General features: G+C 38.3%; 1 protein-coding gene across 6 annotated transcripts in view; it reads left to right on the plus strand.

The window, feature by feature from the left end:
* Positions 1-21,477, plus strand: part of ARHGAP28 (Rho GTPase activating protein 28) — a 133,359-nt gene that overhangs the window by 95,628 nt on the left and 16,254 nt on the right. For all 6 annotated transcript variants that reach the window (XM_070420631.1, XM_070420633.1, XM_070420635.1 and 3 more), the window contains 8 exons: positions 240-382; positions 2,838-3,003; positions 3,108-3,199; positions 5,527-5,604; positions 10,606-10,768; positions 16,283-16,365; positions 18,956-19,153; positions 19,490-19,603. In XM_070420631.1, the coding sequence (XP_070276732.1) occupies positions 240-382; positions 2,838-3,003; positions 3,108-3,199; positions 5,527-5,604; positions 10,606-10,768; positions 16,283-16,365; positions 18,956-19,153; positions 19,490-19,603 (1,037 nt within the window). The remainder of the gene's footprint in view (positions 1-239; positions 383-2,837; positions 3,004-3,107; positions 3,200-5,526; positions 5,605-10,605; positions 10,769-16,282; positions 16,366-18,955; positions 19,154-19,489; positions 19,604-21,477) is intronic.

The raw sequence follows: 21,477 nt of genomic DNA on the forward strand, positions 1-21,477 counted from the left end.
GACAAACATCCAAAATTTAAAACATCAATTAAATAGAAAATTTGTTTAGATGATGATTATAGACATTTATTCATATGGAAGTCTGAGGATACTACGTTACTGGGTCTGACACCTTTCCCTGAATGTAAACATTCTAACATGCTGATGGATTAACTTGTAAGTAGTTTGTGCTTATTTTAAAGTAAGTGGTATTGATTGATTAAGTGGCATATTAAATATTCTATGTCATTTTTTCTTAGATGATGATTATCGGGTAAAGAACATTCCACCTGAAGCTGAAGAGCTGTCCTTTGAAGTATCTTACTCAGAAATGGTTACAGAGGCTCCAAAAAGAAATAAATGTAAGAAGTCAGATTTTAAGAAAGAAGACTATGTTTTTACTGTAAGTAAAGCTTTTATCATTATTCCACTAGCTGCCTGTGACTTCTACATGGCACAAACTAGGATTTTTAAAAACTTCACTGGGTGTGCATAGAGATAGGGAGAGGCCAGGCATCAGAAACTCGGGGTGTTATTTGCTGTACAGAGAAACCTGCCTGGCTGCTGCTGACAGCCCTGGGTTGAGGAAGAGTTGTGAGGGTGTGTGTCCTTGAATATTGTTGTAGAGATGAAATAGGATCTCCACATGGCTGTGTGCTTTCATGCACTTTGTGTCCTTACTTATAGGTTAATGCAGATTCTAACAGTATACCTACTTGTGCCTCCAGACCCACATATCACATGGGAGCATTGCAAAAAGTCATAGTCATAACAACAAGAAATGAAAGCTTATAGGACAGACACTGAAAATTAATCAAAAAACAAAGTCAAGAATTTATAGTTTTATTATGGATGAGCAAGAAGTGCTCCATACTTCATTATCCTGAAAGCCTCATTATGTCTAGGATATTATATCCTGATAGCCCAATACAGGAACTATGTTACATTGATCTGCTTGCTATTCAATAAATGCATCTGAGAAGAGTTCATGATATGGAGCCCTGAATTTCTGTGCTGACCAGGGCAGGCAGCATAGTGAGCAGGGCTCAGGTAGTTTCAGAGCTAAAGGAGGGAGTCATCTAGAAACAGGTGGTCTGCCCCAGGAGGCCTGGATCTTTCCCAGACAAGCATCCCATGATGGAGAGGAAGAAGGAGCAGGGCAAGACTGTAAGACTCGCTGAGTGCTTTCTATGGGCTTGACACTGCACTAGGTATTCAGCTGTAATCATCCCTGTGATTTGTCCCATTTTTCAGCTGAGAAACAGGCCCAAAGAAGCTAAGTAGCCCATATCTAGTAGATCGCAGAAACAGGATTTGAACCTATGTGTGTTAAACTCCCAAAACCCTCTTGGTCTCTAAGCAGCCTCTATGGCGAAGGGCACATGGGCATTCTAGAGCAAGAGAGGGAGTCCAGTGGGACTCTGGTTTCGTGGGGAGTCCCTCAGAATCTTTAGAGAGAACTGCCCAAGGGAGGACGCTTGCCCCCAGTCCCCTCATCCAAGTGTGTGTCTCCTCCTGAAGTTTTGCACACCCAGGGTACAGGACAGCCTCCCTCCCATGAGGAACTTTGCATAGGGTTTAACATGCAGTAATTGCTCAATAAATGATTGTGGTTCTTGTCTATATTGTTGTTGTTATGTGTTGTTATATGGGACCTTGGTCTCAGAAAGAAGATAAAATAACTAAACATTTAATAGCACAAGTTATGCCCCAAAACACATCCTACATTTTGCTGTTTAACTTTTAAATACTTGGAGTTCCAATGAATAATTGTTGATTGATTGAATGAATGAATGAATGAATGAATTGGATGGATTTAAAACCCCAAGGAAGCTCTAATTTAAGGAATCCCTATAAAGACTGTGTACCTAAAGCTTTGTAATTTAAATAACTATGGTATTTTTCTACTTTAACTTTTTTCCCCAATACTAGGTTTTCTGAGAGAAAAGTATTAGTTATATACTATATATATATATATATATATATATATATAAAATATATAACTATATATATGTATGTATATATATAATACTTATATAATAATATGTTGATTATATATTTATTCTTTAATACTTATATTTTATTATTATTTATATATAATATTTATAGCAATACTTATATATTAATAAGAACAGTCTTGCTTTTTAAAGGTCTCATAGTCTTTACAATATTTCTGGATTGTTGAAGGGTTTTTTGTTGTTTTAGTATATTTTTCTTTCTAGTATGGAAATAGAGAATATAACAATATTATTGTCTTCAAAGTGATAGTAGGATTATTTGGCACTTTCTTTGCATTTTTCTCTTTTAAGACTATTTGGAATCACCTAAATTTTATTTTGAAGGTAAAATAACTATTCTTTCAGCAGCATGTGCGATCAGTTTCAATTTGGAAATTACAGTATTTTAAACTATGCAGAAGAGAACAGATGATGCCTGATTTAAGCACTGATAGTTCAAAATAAAAAATATATTGAAAGCTCTCCGGGGAGCACCTAGATGATGTGGCTGTATGCCTGTCTCACAGGCGCCCACGGTGTGTACATTCCATGCGATGCCTGGGATGTTTGCTGTTGACCATCTAGGAGGGTCCTTAGAAGAAAGCAGTTTTTACGGTTGGGATGACGATGTTGTAGTATTTTCAGACCACTGTTTTGCTTCACATTTAGCATAGTAGTAACCTGCAGATGTTCTGAAAATTACATTCATCATCTTTTTATAATGCAGCATGCTCCTCAGAGATTTTTTTTTTTTTTTTTTGCAAATAGCATATATATTTAGAATGTCCAGATAGCATTTGAGTGAAAGCATAGTAATTTTTCTTTGCAATAAAAAATAAATATCCTTAATATGTATTTTAGAAATTTATCGTTCAGAAAACCAGATTTGGCTTAACTGAAGCAGGAGATCTGTCTGCTGAAGACATGAAGAAAATCCGCCACCTCTCTCTGATTGAATTGACAGCCTTTTTTGATGCCTTTGGAATTCCACTGAAGAGAAACAAAACAGAGAAAGTAAAAGGAAGAGGTAATTAAGAGGACCGGTTTCTTCTGATTTTAACGCTTTGACACTTTGGAATAAGATAGTGTTATTCTGATTCTTTTTTCTTTCTCAACTATTTTCCAATGAAGACAATGGGATTTTTGGAGTTCCACTTACAGTCCTGCTGGAGAGTGACCGGAAGAAGGACCCCGGAGTGAAAGTGCCCCTTGTGTTACAAAAAGTGAGTAGAATATAGATGAATGGGGAGTAATAGAGCCTCATGCTTGCAGTTTGCTATTTGTAAACCTGCTAATGGATTTCCCTTTAGAGTTAAGGACACTAAAGCTAAGCCCTGTTAGGACTCAGGCCCAGGCCATTTTCAGTTTCCTTCCATGAAGCCCCTGCCATTCCACAAGTACTTGGACCAGTTTGCCTTGCTGTGAACTTCTGGAGCCTGTTGACCGTAAAGCATCAGGTGGTGGACACAGATTCTCTGTCACATGGCTTACTTTGGTTATATCTGGTTTATTCAGTATTTTAAAAAAATATTATTTGTGTGTATGTATGTCTTTATGTGTATTTGATTATTCTGTCTGAGATAAAATAAAACAATGATCAGCAATCTATTTACTGATCATACAAGTATTTGCTGAAATGTATCATAGGTTGGGCATTTCAAAATGTGTATTTGTAATCATTTAGATGAATTTTCCAAACAAAGCTTAATAAAATCTAAAAATCAGCTTGTTATGATAATTTTTTAGGTATGACTGGGAAGATTTGATACAATTAGACAAAGAGGAATTTCGATTTGGCAAGTTTTAGAAGTGATATGATTTGAACTATCATATGCTAATATCTCCCTATCATTGGTGAATGGCACATTTGCTTTTAAGTCATGTTTTTTTATACCCAACAATTTACACCAGTTTACCTAAGTATGCATTTATTTAACAGTGACATCCAGTGGCATAATTAAAATTCCAAGCCCTAAACATAAGTCTTAATTGAATTTTAAATTGAGGCTTTACTAGTAAATGATATGTGAAAATATTGATTGAGGAAACATATGTTTGCATTATTCGCAGTAATAATTCTCCATCTCTTCACTATCTTTCTAAATTTTGTTACCACTAATTAAAGTTGAACTACTCCTCCAATTAGGTGATTAGTTAGCTGCCAGTGGGAGCAGGGAGGATGGCAGAGGATGCCAGCAACATGCCAGTGTGCATGGGCGCCATCTGTAGGGTGCCTCTGCTGCACGGGGCTGTGCCAGTGCCTTCCAGATCCTGTCACGTCTCCTCAGCTCTGAGCAGCCAGAGGAGGTTGGTGTCATTGTGTCCCTTCTACTGATAAAGCAACTGAGGCAATAGTAGGGGAGGGTAATTTAACCATGAACACAAGCTAGCAAGAGGTCGATGGGAAAAGGAGTTCAGTATATATCCAAGGCCACGGTCCATGGTGACTCTAAGATTTTTCTTTTCTTCCTGAATTAGAACCAGAATTATGTCCTTTGTCCTCTCTGTACAAGACAGAGTTTTAAGAAAAATGCATAAAAATCTAAGACTGAGAATATTCAGTACATGAACTTATATTGTTGTGTAAGTGCAGAAACCTAGCACAGGACATAGCAAATGGATGGTGAACAATAAATGCTAGTTAAACTAAGTCTGGGTTTATATTGTATTAGCAACTCAACAAATGTCAGCTATTATTCCTACTGGTGTGAAGTGTTCCTCATTTAAGACAATTTGAGGTATTACCTTTCCACTTCTATGGGAGAGTCTTTTCTTGTGGATGTGTTTCTTCCCCTTAAACATCTATTTCTCTCCATGCCTGCAAGAGCTACCTTAGTTCCAGGCATTATGTCTTAAAGGAAAAATAGCAAGAGACTCTTGTGTGAAGCTGGGCAAGTTTCATCCTTACCATGCCTCAGTCTCCTCAGCCGTGGAATGAGGATTCTAACAGTACCTTCCTCAGCCTTATTGTGAGGATTTTAATGAGCTGATAGATGTAAAGTACTGAGAATGGCATCTAACACACAAAAAGTACACAATCACTGTTAGTAGTTATGATGATGATACTGATTTTAACACCATCACCATGAAAGATCATGAGAACTATAACCCTTTATAATTTCTCCCTCCTTGTTTATATTTCTCGAGTTCCTATAATTCCTTAGCCAGAGTGGTTGTAACTAATAATAGTGAGTTTAGAATATTTTCTTACTGGCCAATCTACAGAAAGAGGTGTAGTAATCAGACCTTAAAATAGTGAAGTGGCAGCATATATTAGTGGTGAAGAGCACAAGTTGAGAGTGTCAGTGCCATTACTTTGATGGTTAATCTTGGGAAAGATATAACAGCTCTAAGTCTCCATTTCCTCATTTGCAAATCAGAGGCTAATGTTGACCTCATAGGGTGATTGTGAAAACTTAACAAGGCATTCAAGTACCAGGCACATATGTATGCTTGGTAATTTATCATTTGTTGTCATCAACAGTGTTATTTCAGATGTTTGCAGTCATATTGGAGGTATTTATTTTTGTAATGTATCATTGTTTTCTAGTTTTTTGAGAAGGTTGAGGAGTCGGGTTTGGAATCTGAAGGAATTTTTCGACTTTCAGGATGTACTGCCAAAGTCAAGGTAACAAACGTTATTTTTCTCTTCCTAGTTAGAGATCTAAGCTAACTAGACCCAGGTCACACAAGCATCGGGTATCAAGTCCTTTGTTGTTTTGATACTATCACTTGGCCTTACCTAGTTTTCCTCCTTACCTATGATTAGATGTTGTTTATAGTCCTAAGTTGTGTATTCTTTTAAATTAAAACAACAATTAAAAACCAACAACAGTGAAATGACACATCAGTTCACCATCAGCACTGCTGTTTGTCTTCAGTTTGAAAAGTAGAAATGTCCCATCACTGTTTTTGGTGTTGAACACTTTAATTTGCTGTGTCCCTCTCACTCATGGAATTCATTAAGCCAATTATTATATGAGCCCTTATTTCCATTACCGGTTGCTTTAGACTGAGAAATATTCTTTGGCTCTCTTTTTAATGAACATCCTTATAAGAATTTGTAGGAATGGCCATAACCACTTCAATACGCAGTAGTTCTAAAGCCCAATTCCACTTAAAGTAATGTTAATTTCTACATATAAAAACACCCGTGTGCCCAGCTGGTGTGGCTCAGTAGGTGAGCGTCGACCTATGAACCAGGAGGTCATGGTTCGATTGCCGGTCTGGGCACATGCCCAGGTTTTGCAGGCTCGATCCCCAGTGTGATACATGCAGGAGACAGCTGATCAGTGATTCTCATCATTGATGTTTCTGTCTCTCTCTCCCTCTCCCTTCCTCTCTGAAATCAATAAAAAATTATAAATAAATAAAAAATAAAAGCACCCATGCAATGTGGGTCCTTTACTTTGCTTTCTTACTTCTGTATGGCGCAAACTCTACCATTCAGTAAAGAAAAGAATCATTAGAAAAGAAAAGCTTTTTTTCATAAATTTCCAGGAGGATATGCCACTTTATCTACTGGTGGGCATACACAATGAAGAATTCCTTCCTGCCCGCAGACCACTCTCTGGCTGGTGGACATAGAAACATGCGCAGATTAAATGATGAGTCCCTCAGAAAAATGTCCAGGGAGAGGGAAAAGTGAACCCAATTCTGTTTAGAACTATTAAAAGGAAATGCATAAAGGCAGAAAAGCATCTCTTCATTTTTCTATCAGAAGTCTCCGAGCTTTTATATAGAAATCTGAGAAGATGTTTTTCTAAGTGGAAACTAGAAAATAGGCTGTGTCTGTTGGAAGGTCCAGAAAGCAGATGCTGGGATGAAGTGAGAAGAGCGTTATTGGGGGTAGCGCTTCTGCAAGAAAAGGGGATGGAGGCAGGATTGGGCCGGCTGAGCCTCAGACCACAGTTCAGGTCTGACAGTTCCTCCTGTCCCATGAATCAGCCCTGCACTGAGCAGATGGGCCAGGCCCTAGCCTCAACACCACTCCCAATCACGGTTAGGGCTTTCTGTGGAGGAGGGGCTGGGCAGACCAGAAAGTCCCAACAGCTGGGTAGTCAGCTGCCTGGATTTTTGCAGATGATCAGCAAGTTCTTTTCTGAAGGGAGATCTGAGAAGGGCACCATACTTTGTCAGTGGCAGAAGGGAGAAGGGCATTTGGGGGAGTTGTGACTTCCCTGCCAGTAGAGATTCCTAAATACTGGCACAGTTCATGTGAAAGGCAGGGAAATCCCTAGTGGCTCCTTCAGGTATATACTTTCTAAATTGAATCTGCTTTCATCTCAGGTTCTCATAGGTATGGTGGTTATATACTGCTGAGCAAACATATCCTCAGGCCGAGGATGAAGGCTATCACTACTTTTGGTTAAATCTTTGGTTATATTTGGCTAATCTTTTTAAAAAATATATTTTTATTGATTTCAGAGAGGAAGGGAGAGGGAGAGATAGAAACATCAATGATGAGAGAGAATCATTGATTGCCTGCCTCCTGTATGCCCCACACTGGGGATCGAGCTTGCAACCTAGGCATGTGCCCTAACCTGGAATCCAACCATGACTTCCTGATTCATAGATTGACGCTCAACCACTGAGCCATGCTGGCCAGGCTATTTGGCTAATCTTTGATTGGAAAATGCTTATTATTGGCTTATTAATTCCTTGAAAGTGTCTCATAGGCACATGCATCTCTGAATCACATTGGGTAGAAGACCCTTTCCTTCCCTAATCAGTTTTATGTCGTTTCAGCCTACTTGTTCCACTGCTTATTAGTCCAAAAAATGGAATCCAGATGTTTCCATTGTTTGAGCTCCAGGAAAGCCAATGTGAAAAAAATCTGGGCCGATGAACAAAAACAGAGGAACATGCAGTTAGAAAGGCCTTGCAACTTGATATAGTAAAGGGTCTTTATTTCTCTACTCATTCAAACTTTAAACTATTTTTTTTTGTAATTTCATCTGTTGGACTATTTTTTTCTAGGAATATGCTTGAGGAAAGACCATTTCAAAAAACTACATTATAATTCTCTTCTCATTGTGCCGAGAGGGTGACACTAACACTGATGTCTCAGTTACAGTCAGGCCCAGTCTTGTGCTTTTGAGGCCTGGTGAGGCCGACAGGAATGTGGTGCTGAGGGGAGCTGCTGGTGTTACCCACTCAGGCCCACCGCTGCGGGGCCCATTCCTGCATTTAAGGCCTCAGATCATTTGGAGCCAATTTAATTCTTTGGTGTTTTCAATAATCCCCTCCTCACCCCCCTCCAGATGACAGAAATTTGAGTCAAGCACTGGGGAAGAAGGAAAACTGTTTGATATGTGAGGTTTTCTTTTCTGAATTATTCTGGGGCTCCTCCAAATGTTTCATAATTAGTACCCGGCCTGCTGGTTTCCCTTCCTGCACTGGTTTTTGAAGCTGAAGGCAGGTTCTTTGCACTGTTTTACTATCTCAGAAGTGGAAGCAGGTTGTCTATTTGCCAGAGATTTAAGGACGTGGTTCTAACCCTGGCGTGGTGTTCTCATTAACATTGGACAGAAAACAATTGGTTACCTTCTGTACAACCCCCAACCAGAGCCAGGGAATGAACCCACAACCAAGGTACATACCCTTGATCAGGAATAGAACCCGAGAGCCTTCAGTGTGTGGGCTGACACTCTAACCACTTAGCGTCGGCCAGGTTTAGCCTGCTCTTTAACTAGTGCCAAGCACCACATTCCTCCAAATCACTTTTGCATCGGGCTGTAAGAAAAGATAAATGTTACCATGTCCTTCTTTTGGAGATGGTCCATGTTGCCTCATTGCCTACAGAATGAAGTCTAGTCACCTCTGGTCTATTCCTCAGCCTCAGGTGCCTCGTTAGTGCAGTAGGTAGCGCGTCAGTCTCATATTCCTCAGCCTCATCTTTCTCTTTATTCACCTCCTTGCCTGTGATGCACCAGCAACACTGAACTAATTGGAGTTACCCAGACCCCCTGGCTCTCCTTGGATTTGTATCACTACTTGAGCAGTTTCTTCTGTCCATGACATCCTTCTATTTCCTGTTCTGGCAAGCTCCTTACTAGCCTTCATACTTTGCTCTAGCAGAGTTTGATTCTTTCATGAATTCATTGCATTCAATACGTGACCTTTCTTAGAGTATTTAACACCCTAAGTTAGCATTATGAGTACATGAAATAGTTGTATCCACTGAACTACAAGATGCCTAAAGGCAAAGAATCTATCTCATGCATCCTCCTTTTCTTAGATCCCAGTCTACACTCTCTTTTATTCGGCAAGAGTTTTATATGTATGCTTCAATGCTTTACTAAGTGAATTTATCAGCAGAGGTTGATTTATTAGCTGTATATTGAGAGCTTCTCAAGGAAAATAAGAAAAATCTCTCGATGTCATCAAAAGATGGCTTGAAATCATGTCTGTGTCTATTAAAGACGTGTCCTGCCAGGGCACCCATGTTTTGCAGGCTCTGGGAGCCATGAGAGCATTTATTTCTGGGGTGGTTAATGAGCTGCTCCTTAGGAGGAAAAAGTCTGATTTAAAAACTGACTCTGGCTATGCATATCTAAAGACTGGAAGAATTAGGCTTCTCATAGGAATAAAGCAGGGATCTTAAAGAAATTGAGAGTTTTCAAAGTTGCATTGTAAGTATCCTTTTTGGAACTGTTAGGGTCAACCAGGGAATTGACTTAACTATCTGCTATTAATAGTAACATCTGTAGTTGAAGGAAGCAGTAGAAAGTGAGTTTGACTTTGAAAAAGAAACATGAAGAATTGGTGGCACTGATCCAATGAATTGATAATGTAAAATGTATCACCCAAGTAGAACTTAAGCAGGCTTAGCATTTTGTTTCTTAAAAGTATTTACACAATGTTCCAAACCTTCTGAAGGATTGGACAAGCATGCACACATGTGGGAGACATGTGTATGTCTTGGCTTAAAACTTTGCCGTAACTGCTCCAGGAAGATGTCATTGGTTTGTAGGTTGAATGAGATCAGAGTTTCTTTATTCTGGATGTGAATTAACTGAGAGGCATACATTCATGATCTAATTTAGAAATTCTAGATGACCAGGATAGAAAAGAAATGGAGTGTTTGTCAAAATCTAACAATATAACTGCATTATCATGTAGGGATAGGTGGCATTCTGCCAAAACCACATACATGAAATTATGACCTGAGGAAAAAATTCTTATATTTGTGTAGAATTAGCAAATGATTTCAAGATTAACATTGTTCAAAAAGATTCTAGAAAACCATTTTTAAAAATTAATTCAGGGCCCTAACCGGTTTGGCTCAGTGGATTAGAGCGTCGGCCTGCGGACTGAAGGGTCCCCGGTTCGATTCCAGTCAAGGGCATGTACCTTGGTTGCGGGCACATCCCCAGTAGGGGGTATGCAGGAGACAGATGATCGATGTTTCTCTCTCATCGATGTTTCTAACTCTCTGTCCCTCTCTGTAAAAAATCAATAAAATATATTTAAAAAATTAATTCAGAAATGACTATTTCAGTTCTTTAATCATTTTGGGGAAAGTTAGGCTTTTTAATAGTTTGTGTGTGAACAGCTTTCAAAGTGGGATGGAGGGCATCAGGTGGCAAAAGCTCATTAAATATTGACTGTTTTCCTTGATTTTCAGCAATACCGTGAAGAACTGGATGCCAAGTTTAATACTGACAAATTTAAATGGGACAAAATGTGCCATAGAGAAGCGGCAGTGATGTTGAAAGCCTTTTTCAGAGAACTACCCACTTCTCTCTTCCCTGTGGAATATATACCTGCCTTCATCACTCTAATGGAAAGTAGGTGGAAGATGTTAAGTGTGAATGGACTAAGCTATAAGGTCAATAAAGTGACTTAGAGTAGAAGAAAGACACAAAATAAAATGTGATCCGAAGTGTGTATTTGCTCTTTCCTGGCAATGCTTGGTGAAATACTGTGTTTGATGGTAAGCAGTAATCTCTTTACATAATTAGTCTGATAGATATGATTTAGAGAGTTTTATAATCATTAAAAGGTAGAGGGGTTTGCAGAAGGAATAGACTCTCGAGATTTAAATTCCTGCTCAACCAATTGTTAGCCATGCAGTGAACCTTTCTGGGCTTCATTAGTGTGCCTATAAATTGCAGTTGATAGTTATGTGTCAGCGTTGTTGTGGCTATTGGGTGAAAACATCTAGAGTAGTGTCTGGTGTGTAATAGTTCTTAAAAAAAATATAAGTCCTCTCTATTCTTTGAATCTAAAATCCTGCCCTGATGATGTAACACATAATACATGTTATACAGAATGTGTCTTCTCTTTGAAAATTATATCACAAAGTACTTCTGAAAATTACAAAGACACGTAGATTAGCCCTTAAGTGAGTACTGTGATTAAAGTATAGCAATGGAAAGTATGTGTTGTGTTTGGCAATGAGGGAATGATTTGTCATGGCTTTAGCCTAAGGGTTCAATATTTCAGAGGGTGTGAGAAGAGAGAAATTTAGAAAAGTAGAATGGAGCTAGATATTGGGGCTTTCACTACTAATCTGAGGAATTCAGGGATCACAGACCTAAATATGTACAGTAAATCCTCACTTGTCATTGATAGATTCTGCAACTTTAAGTGAAACAATTATGAGGAAACCATAGGCTAATTGATGTAAACAAGAGTTAAGTTATGATGAAACAATGTTGAATGCGATGATGTTATCCGAGGACTTACTGTACAAGCCTGTTAAGTAAATGATGATTCCACATGGACAGAAAAGGGCTATGGGCAGACTGAGCGGACACGTCCCAAATAATGAGGCAGCCACTGCTCAGCTCTGCTCTTCCCTATCTGTCTGCAGCCAGTACACTTCATTTAAGGGAGAGAATCTGGAAAGTATCCTGAAAAGGTTCACAGAGGAGTCCATAGTTCTTTGTGTGATTTTGAAAGTGAAAAATACTACATTACAGTGAGTGATTTGAAACCAGCCAACCCCACAGGGAAGCCCAAAGGTCAGGGCTACTACCAGCAGGGAATACAGCCTTTTTGCCAGGTAGAGTAAACTTTAGTTATAATGAGACTTTCTGAAATGAAGAATTATAGATGTGGGTATGTGTGTTAACTCTGCCCCTCTTCATACTCTGAAACAGAGTATAGAGGATATAGAGTCACTTCCACTAGGATATAGAGTCACTTCCAATATAAAGTAATTACTTTATATTTTCAAATTTGGAACAAATATTGTCCATTAAATTAAAGGACTAATAGTTCATCAATCAAACCTGAGATATTTGCATGAAAACGTTGATAGCTTTCTAAGGAAATAATGACCTCAGGACAAAAAAGACTTAACTAGGATGCAGTAAATGAATTAAGTACCAAACCATTAAACACAAAACAGAGTAGGGCTAGGTTTCCTAAATAAAATGAAAATGGATTATTTGCCAGTTTAGATTTTTAATCTTAACAGGAACTTTATAATTTATCTGAAATTGACAGAGATACAGTCTGCATCTGTTATCTCCCCCATAGAAGTTTTTGGGGATTACATTGGAAGGTTATAGACAGCCCTTAGCCTGCTGTGTACTTGTTAAAATAATGCTTTCTCTGTCCCTAAATACTTGTACTGAGATGTACTCCTGATAGTCCTGTTATTCAGTCAAACTCATGTCAGCATGCATTAGCTGTTTTCAGAAATATCCTGCACCTGTGTCATTTTTGTTTCCAAATTTGACATAAATCTCTAGAAATCCACATGGGGATTGTGCTGAGAAAATATGACACAATCCCCTAAACACTCCTTCCAACTGCTCCTTCATTATGTGGTTATTTGTATTTGTCATCTACTCCTAACTTGGGTGCACACAACCTCTTGTAACAAGTACCTGGTCACAGGAGTGTTGCCAGTATTGTGAAGCTAAGTGACTAGAAGCAGCTGACTGCCTTTCATCCATTGACTATACATAGATAGATTTTTCATCAACTTGAGAACTCCCCAGGGATTCTAGAACATAATGCTTCCTGCCAGGAACTCCCCACTAAGAGGCCATTTTGAGAAGAATACAGAGAGACAAAGCAAAACCTGGCTGGTGTAGTAAACTCCACATTTTTCAGCACAGCTGGTTGTAGATTAACCAGTTGTGGATGGAATTGCTAAAATCCCTTCCCTGAAATGGGAAGAGTTGGCATTGAGAACAAAAGCATAAATGCCAAACGTCTAGCGCCATCTACTGTCATTGTCAAGGAATAAAATATCAACAGTCTCCAGAGATCCAAATAGAATCACCTTCCCTAAATGTCCATTTAAGATCTAGAATACGTGTCATTAATCAGAACAAGAGAAAACACACATAGAAGTAACGACTTAGAGGCACTGATATGAACACTCTACACATAGTAACTTATTTAATCTTTCCTTTTTCATGCCGGGCATTCTCTTTACAGAAGCTGCCTTGTTTAAAGTTTTAAGTTATCATCTTTGCTGATAATATGCCTTAGAAATGGCTCATGATTGAAGCTTTGTTGGATTCCCCAGAAGCAGCATCTCATAGTGTGTATGGAACATTTATTAGGGTGTACACTTGGGTTCCACACTTCTGAAAGGGAAGGGCAAGGAAGCAGAATTGGGCAGAGGATAAGGCTGGGCAGTGGTGCAGTCTGAGCCAAGCCCTCATGCAACCCTCTAGAGAGCTCTGAAGCTGGGTGGCCTTTCAGAATTGTTTCCCAGTGCAGGGAGAAAGGTGGGCATTTTTATTCTGAATCAGGCTGTGGGTTGATATAGACTGAACCTCAGAAGACAGCATGACCTTAGGCAAATCAGCCTGGGAGAGCCGTTTCTAAGAAGAGCTGCCAGCTGAGGGGTTAGATCCTTCAGTCCTGAAGGGGGGATGCAGGCTGGCATCATGTTCCCTGTCCCACTACAGGCGTGATGTGAAAACAAAGAGACTTTCCAAGTTCCTGAGACACCCGCACATGAAGAAGAAACAAATGAATTTTTAGAGGTAGTCCAACATACAAAGGAAATCTTAGTTATGAAATAAAGCCCACATTTATTTTTTCTTTATTTCTTTTTTTAATTTAATTCTTTATTGTTTAAAGTATTACATATGTCTCCTTTCCCCCCCATTGACCTCTCCCCGGCCGCTCCCACCCCCCAGCACATGCCCTCACTCCCCTACTGTCTATGTCCATTGGTTATACTTATATGCATGCATATGTAAAGACCACATTTCTTGAGCTAAAGGGATTACCCTATCCATAAACCACTATGCACAAGAGTACCTCTTGTTGCTCTTGGTGTTAACAGGTTTCTTCTCTGATTTCATGAATCCATACTTTAATAAGAGGTACTAATTCATATGTAATAATCTGTCCCTACATTAAATAGAAGATATTTCAGCACTGTCTCTTACACAGCAATGGATGGGACATTCCCAAAACATTTACCCAGTGGCACCAAAGTAAATGTCCAGCACTTTAGTCCACATACTACATAAAGCACACACAATGGCAAAGGCAAATTGGTCCAAACTTTTCAAAATTATTGGTGGCAAAAAAAATCCCCTGAGAGATTCAACCGGTGATAAAATCTTGCCATTTCTGTAATTATCACAACCCAGGAAAAACTATAAAGGATAGGGCATGGATCACAATCCCACTTCAAGTATAATTGGAGCATTTATAACTGGATTTTATGTAATTGCCCAAATCACAAAGCCTTAAGTAGGTTTCAGTAATGTTTGGGTTTTTTCCCCAAAGCTGTCCTCTGTATCTATGAATTTGTTTTTTTGAAAAGGTGTTGTTTTTTGGAGGGTAATTTTTAGCTTTAGATTCCACAGATAAGGGAGATCAGATGCTATTAGTCTTTCTCTGTCTGACTTATTTCACTTAGCACAATGCCCTCAAGCTCCATCCATGTTATTGCAAATGGCAAGATTTCATTTTTTATGGCTGAATAATATCCACTCTGTGTGTGTGTGTGTATGTGTGTGTGTGTGTGTGTGTGTACCAGTATGTGTAGCACATTCTCTTTTTCCATTTATCTATAATTGGACACTTGGGTTGTTTACATATTCTGACTAATGTAAATAATGCTGCAGTGAACACTGGGATGCATATGTCTTTTCCAGTTAGTGTTTTCATTTTCTTAGGATAAATACCCAGAAGTGAATTGCTGGATCATATGACAAATTTGTTTTAATTTTTTGAGACACCTCCATCCTGTTTTCCATAGTGGCTGTACCAATTTACATTCCCACCAACTGTACACAAGGGTTCCCTTTTCTCCACATCCCTGCCAACACCTGTTATTGTCTTTTTTATAATAGCCATTCTAACAGGTGTGAGGTAATATTTCATTGTGGTTTGATTTGCATTTCCCTGATGATTAATGATGGTGAGCATCTTTTCTTGTACCTGTTGGCCACCTATATGTCTTTGGAAAAATGACTGTTCTTCTGCCCATTTTTAAATCAGATTGTTTAGGGTTTTTGCTATTGAGTTGTATTAGTTCTTTATGTTTTGGATATTTGCCCCTCAATATATAATGATTCACAGGCGTAATGATTTGCAAATGTTTCTGACATTCAGCAGGTTGCCTTTTCATTTGGTGGATGGTATCCTTTCCTGTATAAATGCTGTTGAGTTTGATATAGTCCTACTTGTTAATTTTTCTTTCTGCTGCTTTTGCTTTGGTGTCAGATTCAGAAATTCATCACCGAGACCTATGTCGAGGACCCACTGCCAATGCTTTCTTCTAGGAGTTTTATGGTTCCAGGTCTTTCGTATAAGTCTTTACTCCAATTTGAGTTTTAAGTCATTTAACTTTTATAACAGCCAGTGAGGGAGGTGGAAAGACTACTTCCATTTTGCAAATGATAAAATAGAAGCAACAAGGGGTTAAATAGCCTGCCCAAGGTCACTCAGTGACTTACCAGTGCCTGCAGGATTGGAAGCTGCTTATATGGCCCATGTTCCTAATAATTATATTTTGCTGCTTCTTTATGTGGAAACAAGATTTATTTTCTCTTGAATTGAACTTCAAGCTTTCTGTGTATAGCATAAAAGTAAAGCAAGGCCTGTGAAAGCACTTCGAAATGGGAAATGTTATACAAATCCAGGATTATTTTGAGGATCTTGGCCACCTGCCTCTACAGTGGCATCACGGGATGTGAGAGGGGAGCTGATAGACTGTCCACACAAACAAATTTAATTGTTGGGCACAAAAAACCGAGTCCTTACCACCGAGAGCTGTCAGGAGCCCTCCTCTGCCACCAGATGTAGCGAGGAATGCTGTCAGGATACATCAGTCGTGTTCCAAATGATGGTTATTTCTCTTTTCTTGTTAGGAGGGCCTCACATCAAAGTGCAGTTTCAAGCCTTACACCTCATGGTCATGGCACTGCCTGATGCCAACAGGGACACAGCTCAGGTATGTTGTATTGACCTCATGTTTTATCATTGGCTCTTGTTGGTCAGAGGAAATGGCTCAGATGGAAAAGTGAAAAACAAGCTGAGCATGCTGTGAACCTGTTCCCTTCCACGCTCCCACTGCTCTTCTCCGGAGGAAGACAAGAAAGGATGTAAATCCTGGAGTCTTCCTTGAACATTTCAGTGTCAGCCATTCAGTCTGTTAGATGTTGAATGTCTACCATGTGCCAGGCCCTGGGCGAGGGTTAGGATTAGGAAAAGCAAACATGGAAGACTTAAGTAGAATCATGTCAGAAACAAACAAGAATATTATGTAAGTTGTAAAATATAAAACTCTATGATTGCTGGTCCTCAGCTGCCCACCTCAGTCTAGTGGCAAAAGATCTGAGGAGTGTACTTGGGGAGGAATTTTAAAATCAGTGATTTAATTTTTTTAAATGTTCCTGCCTTAACATTTGCAAATTCAATTTAAAGAATTCTACAATCTCTGAATTTTAGAAGTTACAAGCTAGGAACTTGTCATTTTATGGATTAGGAAAATTAAACTCAGAAAAGTGACTTCTCCATTAACATATGATAGAACATTTGATAGAATCCTGTTCAATAGTTCTTCATCCCAAATATCCCTCCCTTCATTTCAAATTCATTCTGTTGCTGTATGATGGTAAAAAATCAAAGTTTCTCTTGCTATGTTGATAGTAATTCTGTATACGATAGGGCATTTGTTATAAGTATGATAGGTGTTGAGAATCTTTGAAATGAGGTTAGATGAATTAGAAAGAGCCAATAATTTTGAGGCCAGTAAACATAATGCTAAAAACAAATATGATTCTTTTAAAAAATATATATTTTATTGATTTTTTACAGAGAGGAATAGAGACTTAGAAACATCGATCAGCTAGCTGCCTTCTGCACATCCCCTACTGGGTATGTGCCCGAAACCAAGGTACATGCCCTTGACTGGAATCGAACCTGGGACCCTTCAGTCCGCAGGCTAACGTTCTATCCACTGAACCAAACCAGTCAGGGCTAAATATGATTCTTAATGCTGCCTCTTATCAGACATTTTAATTTGATGAGGACCCTTCCTCCCACATAGTGAAAACACCTATGTTAATTATATGTTAATTATATCCTCAATCCAAAGATGGGGGTTGGCTATGACATAAGAACCTTTCTCTAATACAATTTGGTAATTTTTCAAAAGCTGGAATTTATTAGTTTTTTCCTTTGCCTAAGCAATGATCTTTTATCCAAAAAAAAAAAAAAAAAAAAAGGTATCAGGTATCAGATATCTCAGTCAAAATATTATCTATCCTTTCATATAATTGAGGATGTAGTAATTATCAGGAAATTCATTACATTTCTAACAGAATATCTTCAAAAAACATTATGGAACTTGTAAAGAATATCTCTCTCTCTCTCTCTCTCTCTCTCTCTCTCTCTCTCCCCCTCTCTCTCTGCCTCCCTTGCCTCCCTCCCCCTGCCCCTCCTCCCCCCATCCTTTGCTCTCTCCCATTCTAAATTGTGACTGGAACTAGATTGACATTGGTGTGGTGTACATAGAAATCAAGAGCTCTGGCTCAAGAATCAGATGTCTTCAGTTCAAATCCTGGTTTGCTACTTAATGAACTGATGCTTGACAAGGCTATCAATTCTTCTCCACCTTAGTTTCTCATCTATAAAACTATTAATATTGGTACCTACCAAGATTTTGAAATACGATAAAATAAGTGGATATATATAAAGTACTAAGAACAATGCCTGGCTCATAATAAACCCTCAGATAAATGTTAACTATAATTATTCTTATGTGCTGTCCATTTTCTCATTACAAATACTACAGCAGAATTCAAACTTGAGAAACTAAAGAGCATTTCCCTTCAGGATTTCAGTCCTCTAGGTGAATTTCAGAAGGTCTGATAAACATTTATACTTTGTTGGCTTAGCCAAACTGTTATTAAGCTTTCTCAAAGCTTTTTAAAAAACATTTTAAAACAGCTGCATGTAAGCATTTCCCTTTGGTCTACTGAAGATTCCAAAATTGAAAAACAATGGAAAAATGATATCCACTAAGTAAAATTTAAAAATTCTTTCAATTGTGTTTACATTTGGCCTGAGGAATGAGATACTCACTTTTTAAAAAGAGAAATGAATTTTCCTTTCCCAAGAAAACAGTAGTTTTTAACAGTGATGCTTTAAATTAAGGGTTGTTTTTTTTTTTTAATTACTTTTCTTCAAAATGAAATTACATTGCATGTTATTTATCTTTTTTGAGCTACAGTATTTTCTAGTCCTAGTTTACTATTTAATTTTAGTATTTGTCAAAGTTGTTTAGGATAAAAGAAAAGAAAATGCAAACTATTATTTATAGAGATTCCACTATAATAAACTCCATAAAAACTATTCACATTTCTCATCAGCACTTTTAAGCAAGTCAAGGGGAGCATGACATTTAGCCATTCTGTACTTCTGAGAATAATCTGACAATTTTCCCGAGGCACAGTAAATGGGTACAGAAATGGATGAAGATGATCATTGGTGCCTTTTGATCATTTACATTAGTGTGACACAATGCTGTATCTTCTTAGGCCCTCATGACATTCTTCAATAAAGTGATTGCCAATGAATCAAAGAACCGAATGAGCATATGGAACATTTCTACCATAATGGCACCAAACCTTTTCTTCAGCAGAAGCAAGCATTCTGACTATGAAGAATTACGCTTAGCAAACACTGCAGCCCACATCATCCGCCTAATGCTTAACTACCAGAAAATTCTGTGGAAGGTGAGTAAAAGTGTGATAACCTTAATGTACTCGTTTGAAGTCTACCAGCACCCAGGAAACAATGGCTCCATGAGGAAGCAATGCCCTTAGTCACAGAGAAGAAATATGAGAATATAATCCCAGGTTACTTGTAGCATCATTATGCATTCTTTGAGGGCTGCTCCTGAACTTGGCCTCTCTTTTTAAATATGAATTCTAATAGTTTTTTCTAATTTTTACAAGGACAAATGCCACATTATACTGAGTGGCTATGAATTACCGTATCTGAAAACAGAATCTACTGGGAAGGTTTAATTCAAGTGTTTTCCTTCAGGTCAAGCTATTTTTCTTCTCCAGGTCCCATCTTTCTTAATCAATCAAGTCAGAAGAATGAATGAAGCCACCATGTTGTTAAAGAAGCAGCTCCCAAGTGTCAAAAAATTGCTAAGGAGGAAGACCATAGAACGAGAGGTAATAAACATGGATGCAAATGTTACAACCCAGGTTTTTATTTCTCAGAGTGAGGCACAAAGTAGCTTGTCATTTAGAACCAGAAATTTCATATTCTCACCAAATGCCAGTCTTGTGACTATAAACTTTGTGGAAATTGTGTCCATGGCAGAATAGTGTGATCTTTTCGTTTTGCTATGCATTTTGGTTGACATTTTTGAAATATCTTTCTCATGCTTACTGTTTTATTCTGTCAAGTACTTTAGGCTAAAATGGTTCTCACAAAAACTGAAAGTTGATGTTTTAGTCCCTGTGAATTAAATTTAAGAATTTAAAATATCTGATACATAGAGAAGGAAACTTCTTTAGTGATCGAATTCTGAAAGAATATCTTAGCCTCAGGTTGTTTTGTGTAAATTCATTGCATTCTGAAGAATATTTGCATTAGCACAGTTTGTATAGAGGCGAATAATGGAAAGAGGTGCAAAATATCCTCACACTAGGATATTTTTCCATTGTTTTCAGACAGAATGGAAGGGAGGGAGGCGGGGAAAGGGGGCAGAGAGAGAAAGAAAAACATCAATGTTAGAGAAACACACCGATTGGTTGCCTCCCACAAGTGCCCTGACCAACCCAGCAGGGCTAGGGATCGAACCCACACCCGAGGTACATGCCCTTGACCAGGAATGCAACCCCAACTCTTTAGACTGCAGGCCAGTGCTCTAATCACTGAGCCAAACCGGTGAGGGCTAGAAGAATTATCTTTATTGCTTTAATTTAACTTGAGGATGATTATGAGTGTCGGGCATAGCATTTTACCTTGAGGAGGATAGAGAGATACATGAAACTCACTTTGCCCCTTAAAGGAATCTACACCTAATGTAGGAGACAGGTGTGTAGAGAGCTAGGGATATGCATTAGGTGCCAGATCAACTGTGCACACAATGTGTAAGGACCATGCAGAGGAGAAAGAAATGTGCTCCATCATGGGAAATCGTGAACAGCTTCGTGGAAAACGTGCAATTCGAGCTGCATGTTGAAGGATGGATAGCATTTTGAAGGGAGAAAAGAAGGGAAAGCTCATCCAGGGAAAGGAATGGTAAATGCCAAGGTGGTGAGGGCTGCTGGTTGATTTATCACAATCATGATGAATGGCTGTATTCCCTTATTGGTAACAGGCAAAGTGACTTTAGATCAAGTAAAACCAAGACATTTATATATTTTAAAAAATTGTTTTGAGAAAAATTCACATAATAGAAAATTCACCATTTTAATTATTTTGAAATGTACAATTCATCGGTTTTGATGCATTCACAATGTCATGCAACTATCACCATCATCGGATTCCATAATGTTTTCATCATCCCTAAAAGAAACCCCTTGCCGATTAAGCACTCATTCCTCATTACTCCCTCTCCACAGCCCCTGAAAAACAATCTACTTTTTGTTCTGAGTTTACCTATTTTGGACATTTCATATAAATGGAATCATACAATATATGGTCTTTTGTGTCTGACATCTTTCACTTAGCAAAATGTTTTCAAGGTTCATCATATTGTAGCATATATTACTACCTCAGCTCATATAAGCATCTTTTCGTGTGCTCATTGGCCATTTGTATATCTTCCTTGGAGAAATATCTACCCAGATATTTTCTCATTTTTGTTTGGGTTATTTGAATTTTTATTATGTTGTAAAACTTCGTATATTCTATATACAAATACCTTATCAGATGTGTAGTTTGAAAATATTTGTGTCCTTTGACACACAAAGGTTTTTATGATGAAGTGTAATTGTATCTATTTTTGTTGATCATGTTTTTGTTGTCATCTCTAAGAATCCTTTGTCAAATCCAAGATCATAAAGATTTAACCCTATGTTTTTGTCTAAGAATT

The sequence above is a fragment of the Myotis yumanensis genome, unplaced genomic scaffold, assembly GCF_028538775.1.
Source record: "Myotis yumanensis isolate MYYU_CA2020_CCGP unplaced genomic scaffold, mMyoYum1.0.hap1 SCAF_7, whole genome shotgun sequence".
In the NCBI taxonomy this organism is placed as follows: domain Eukaryota; kingdom Metazoa; phylum Chordata; class Mammalia; order Chiroptera; family Vespertilionidae; genus Myotis; species Myotis yumanensis.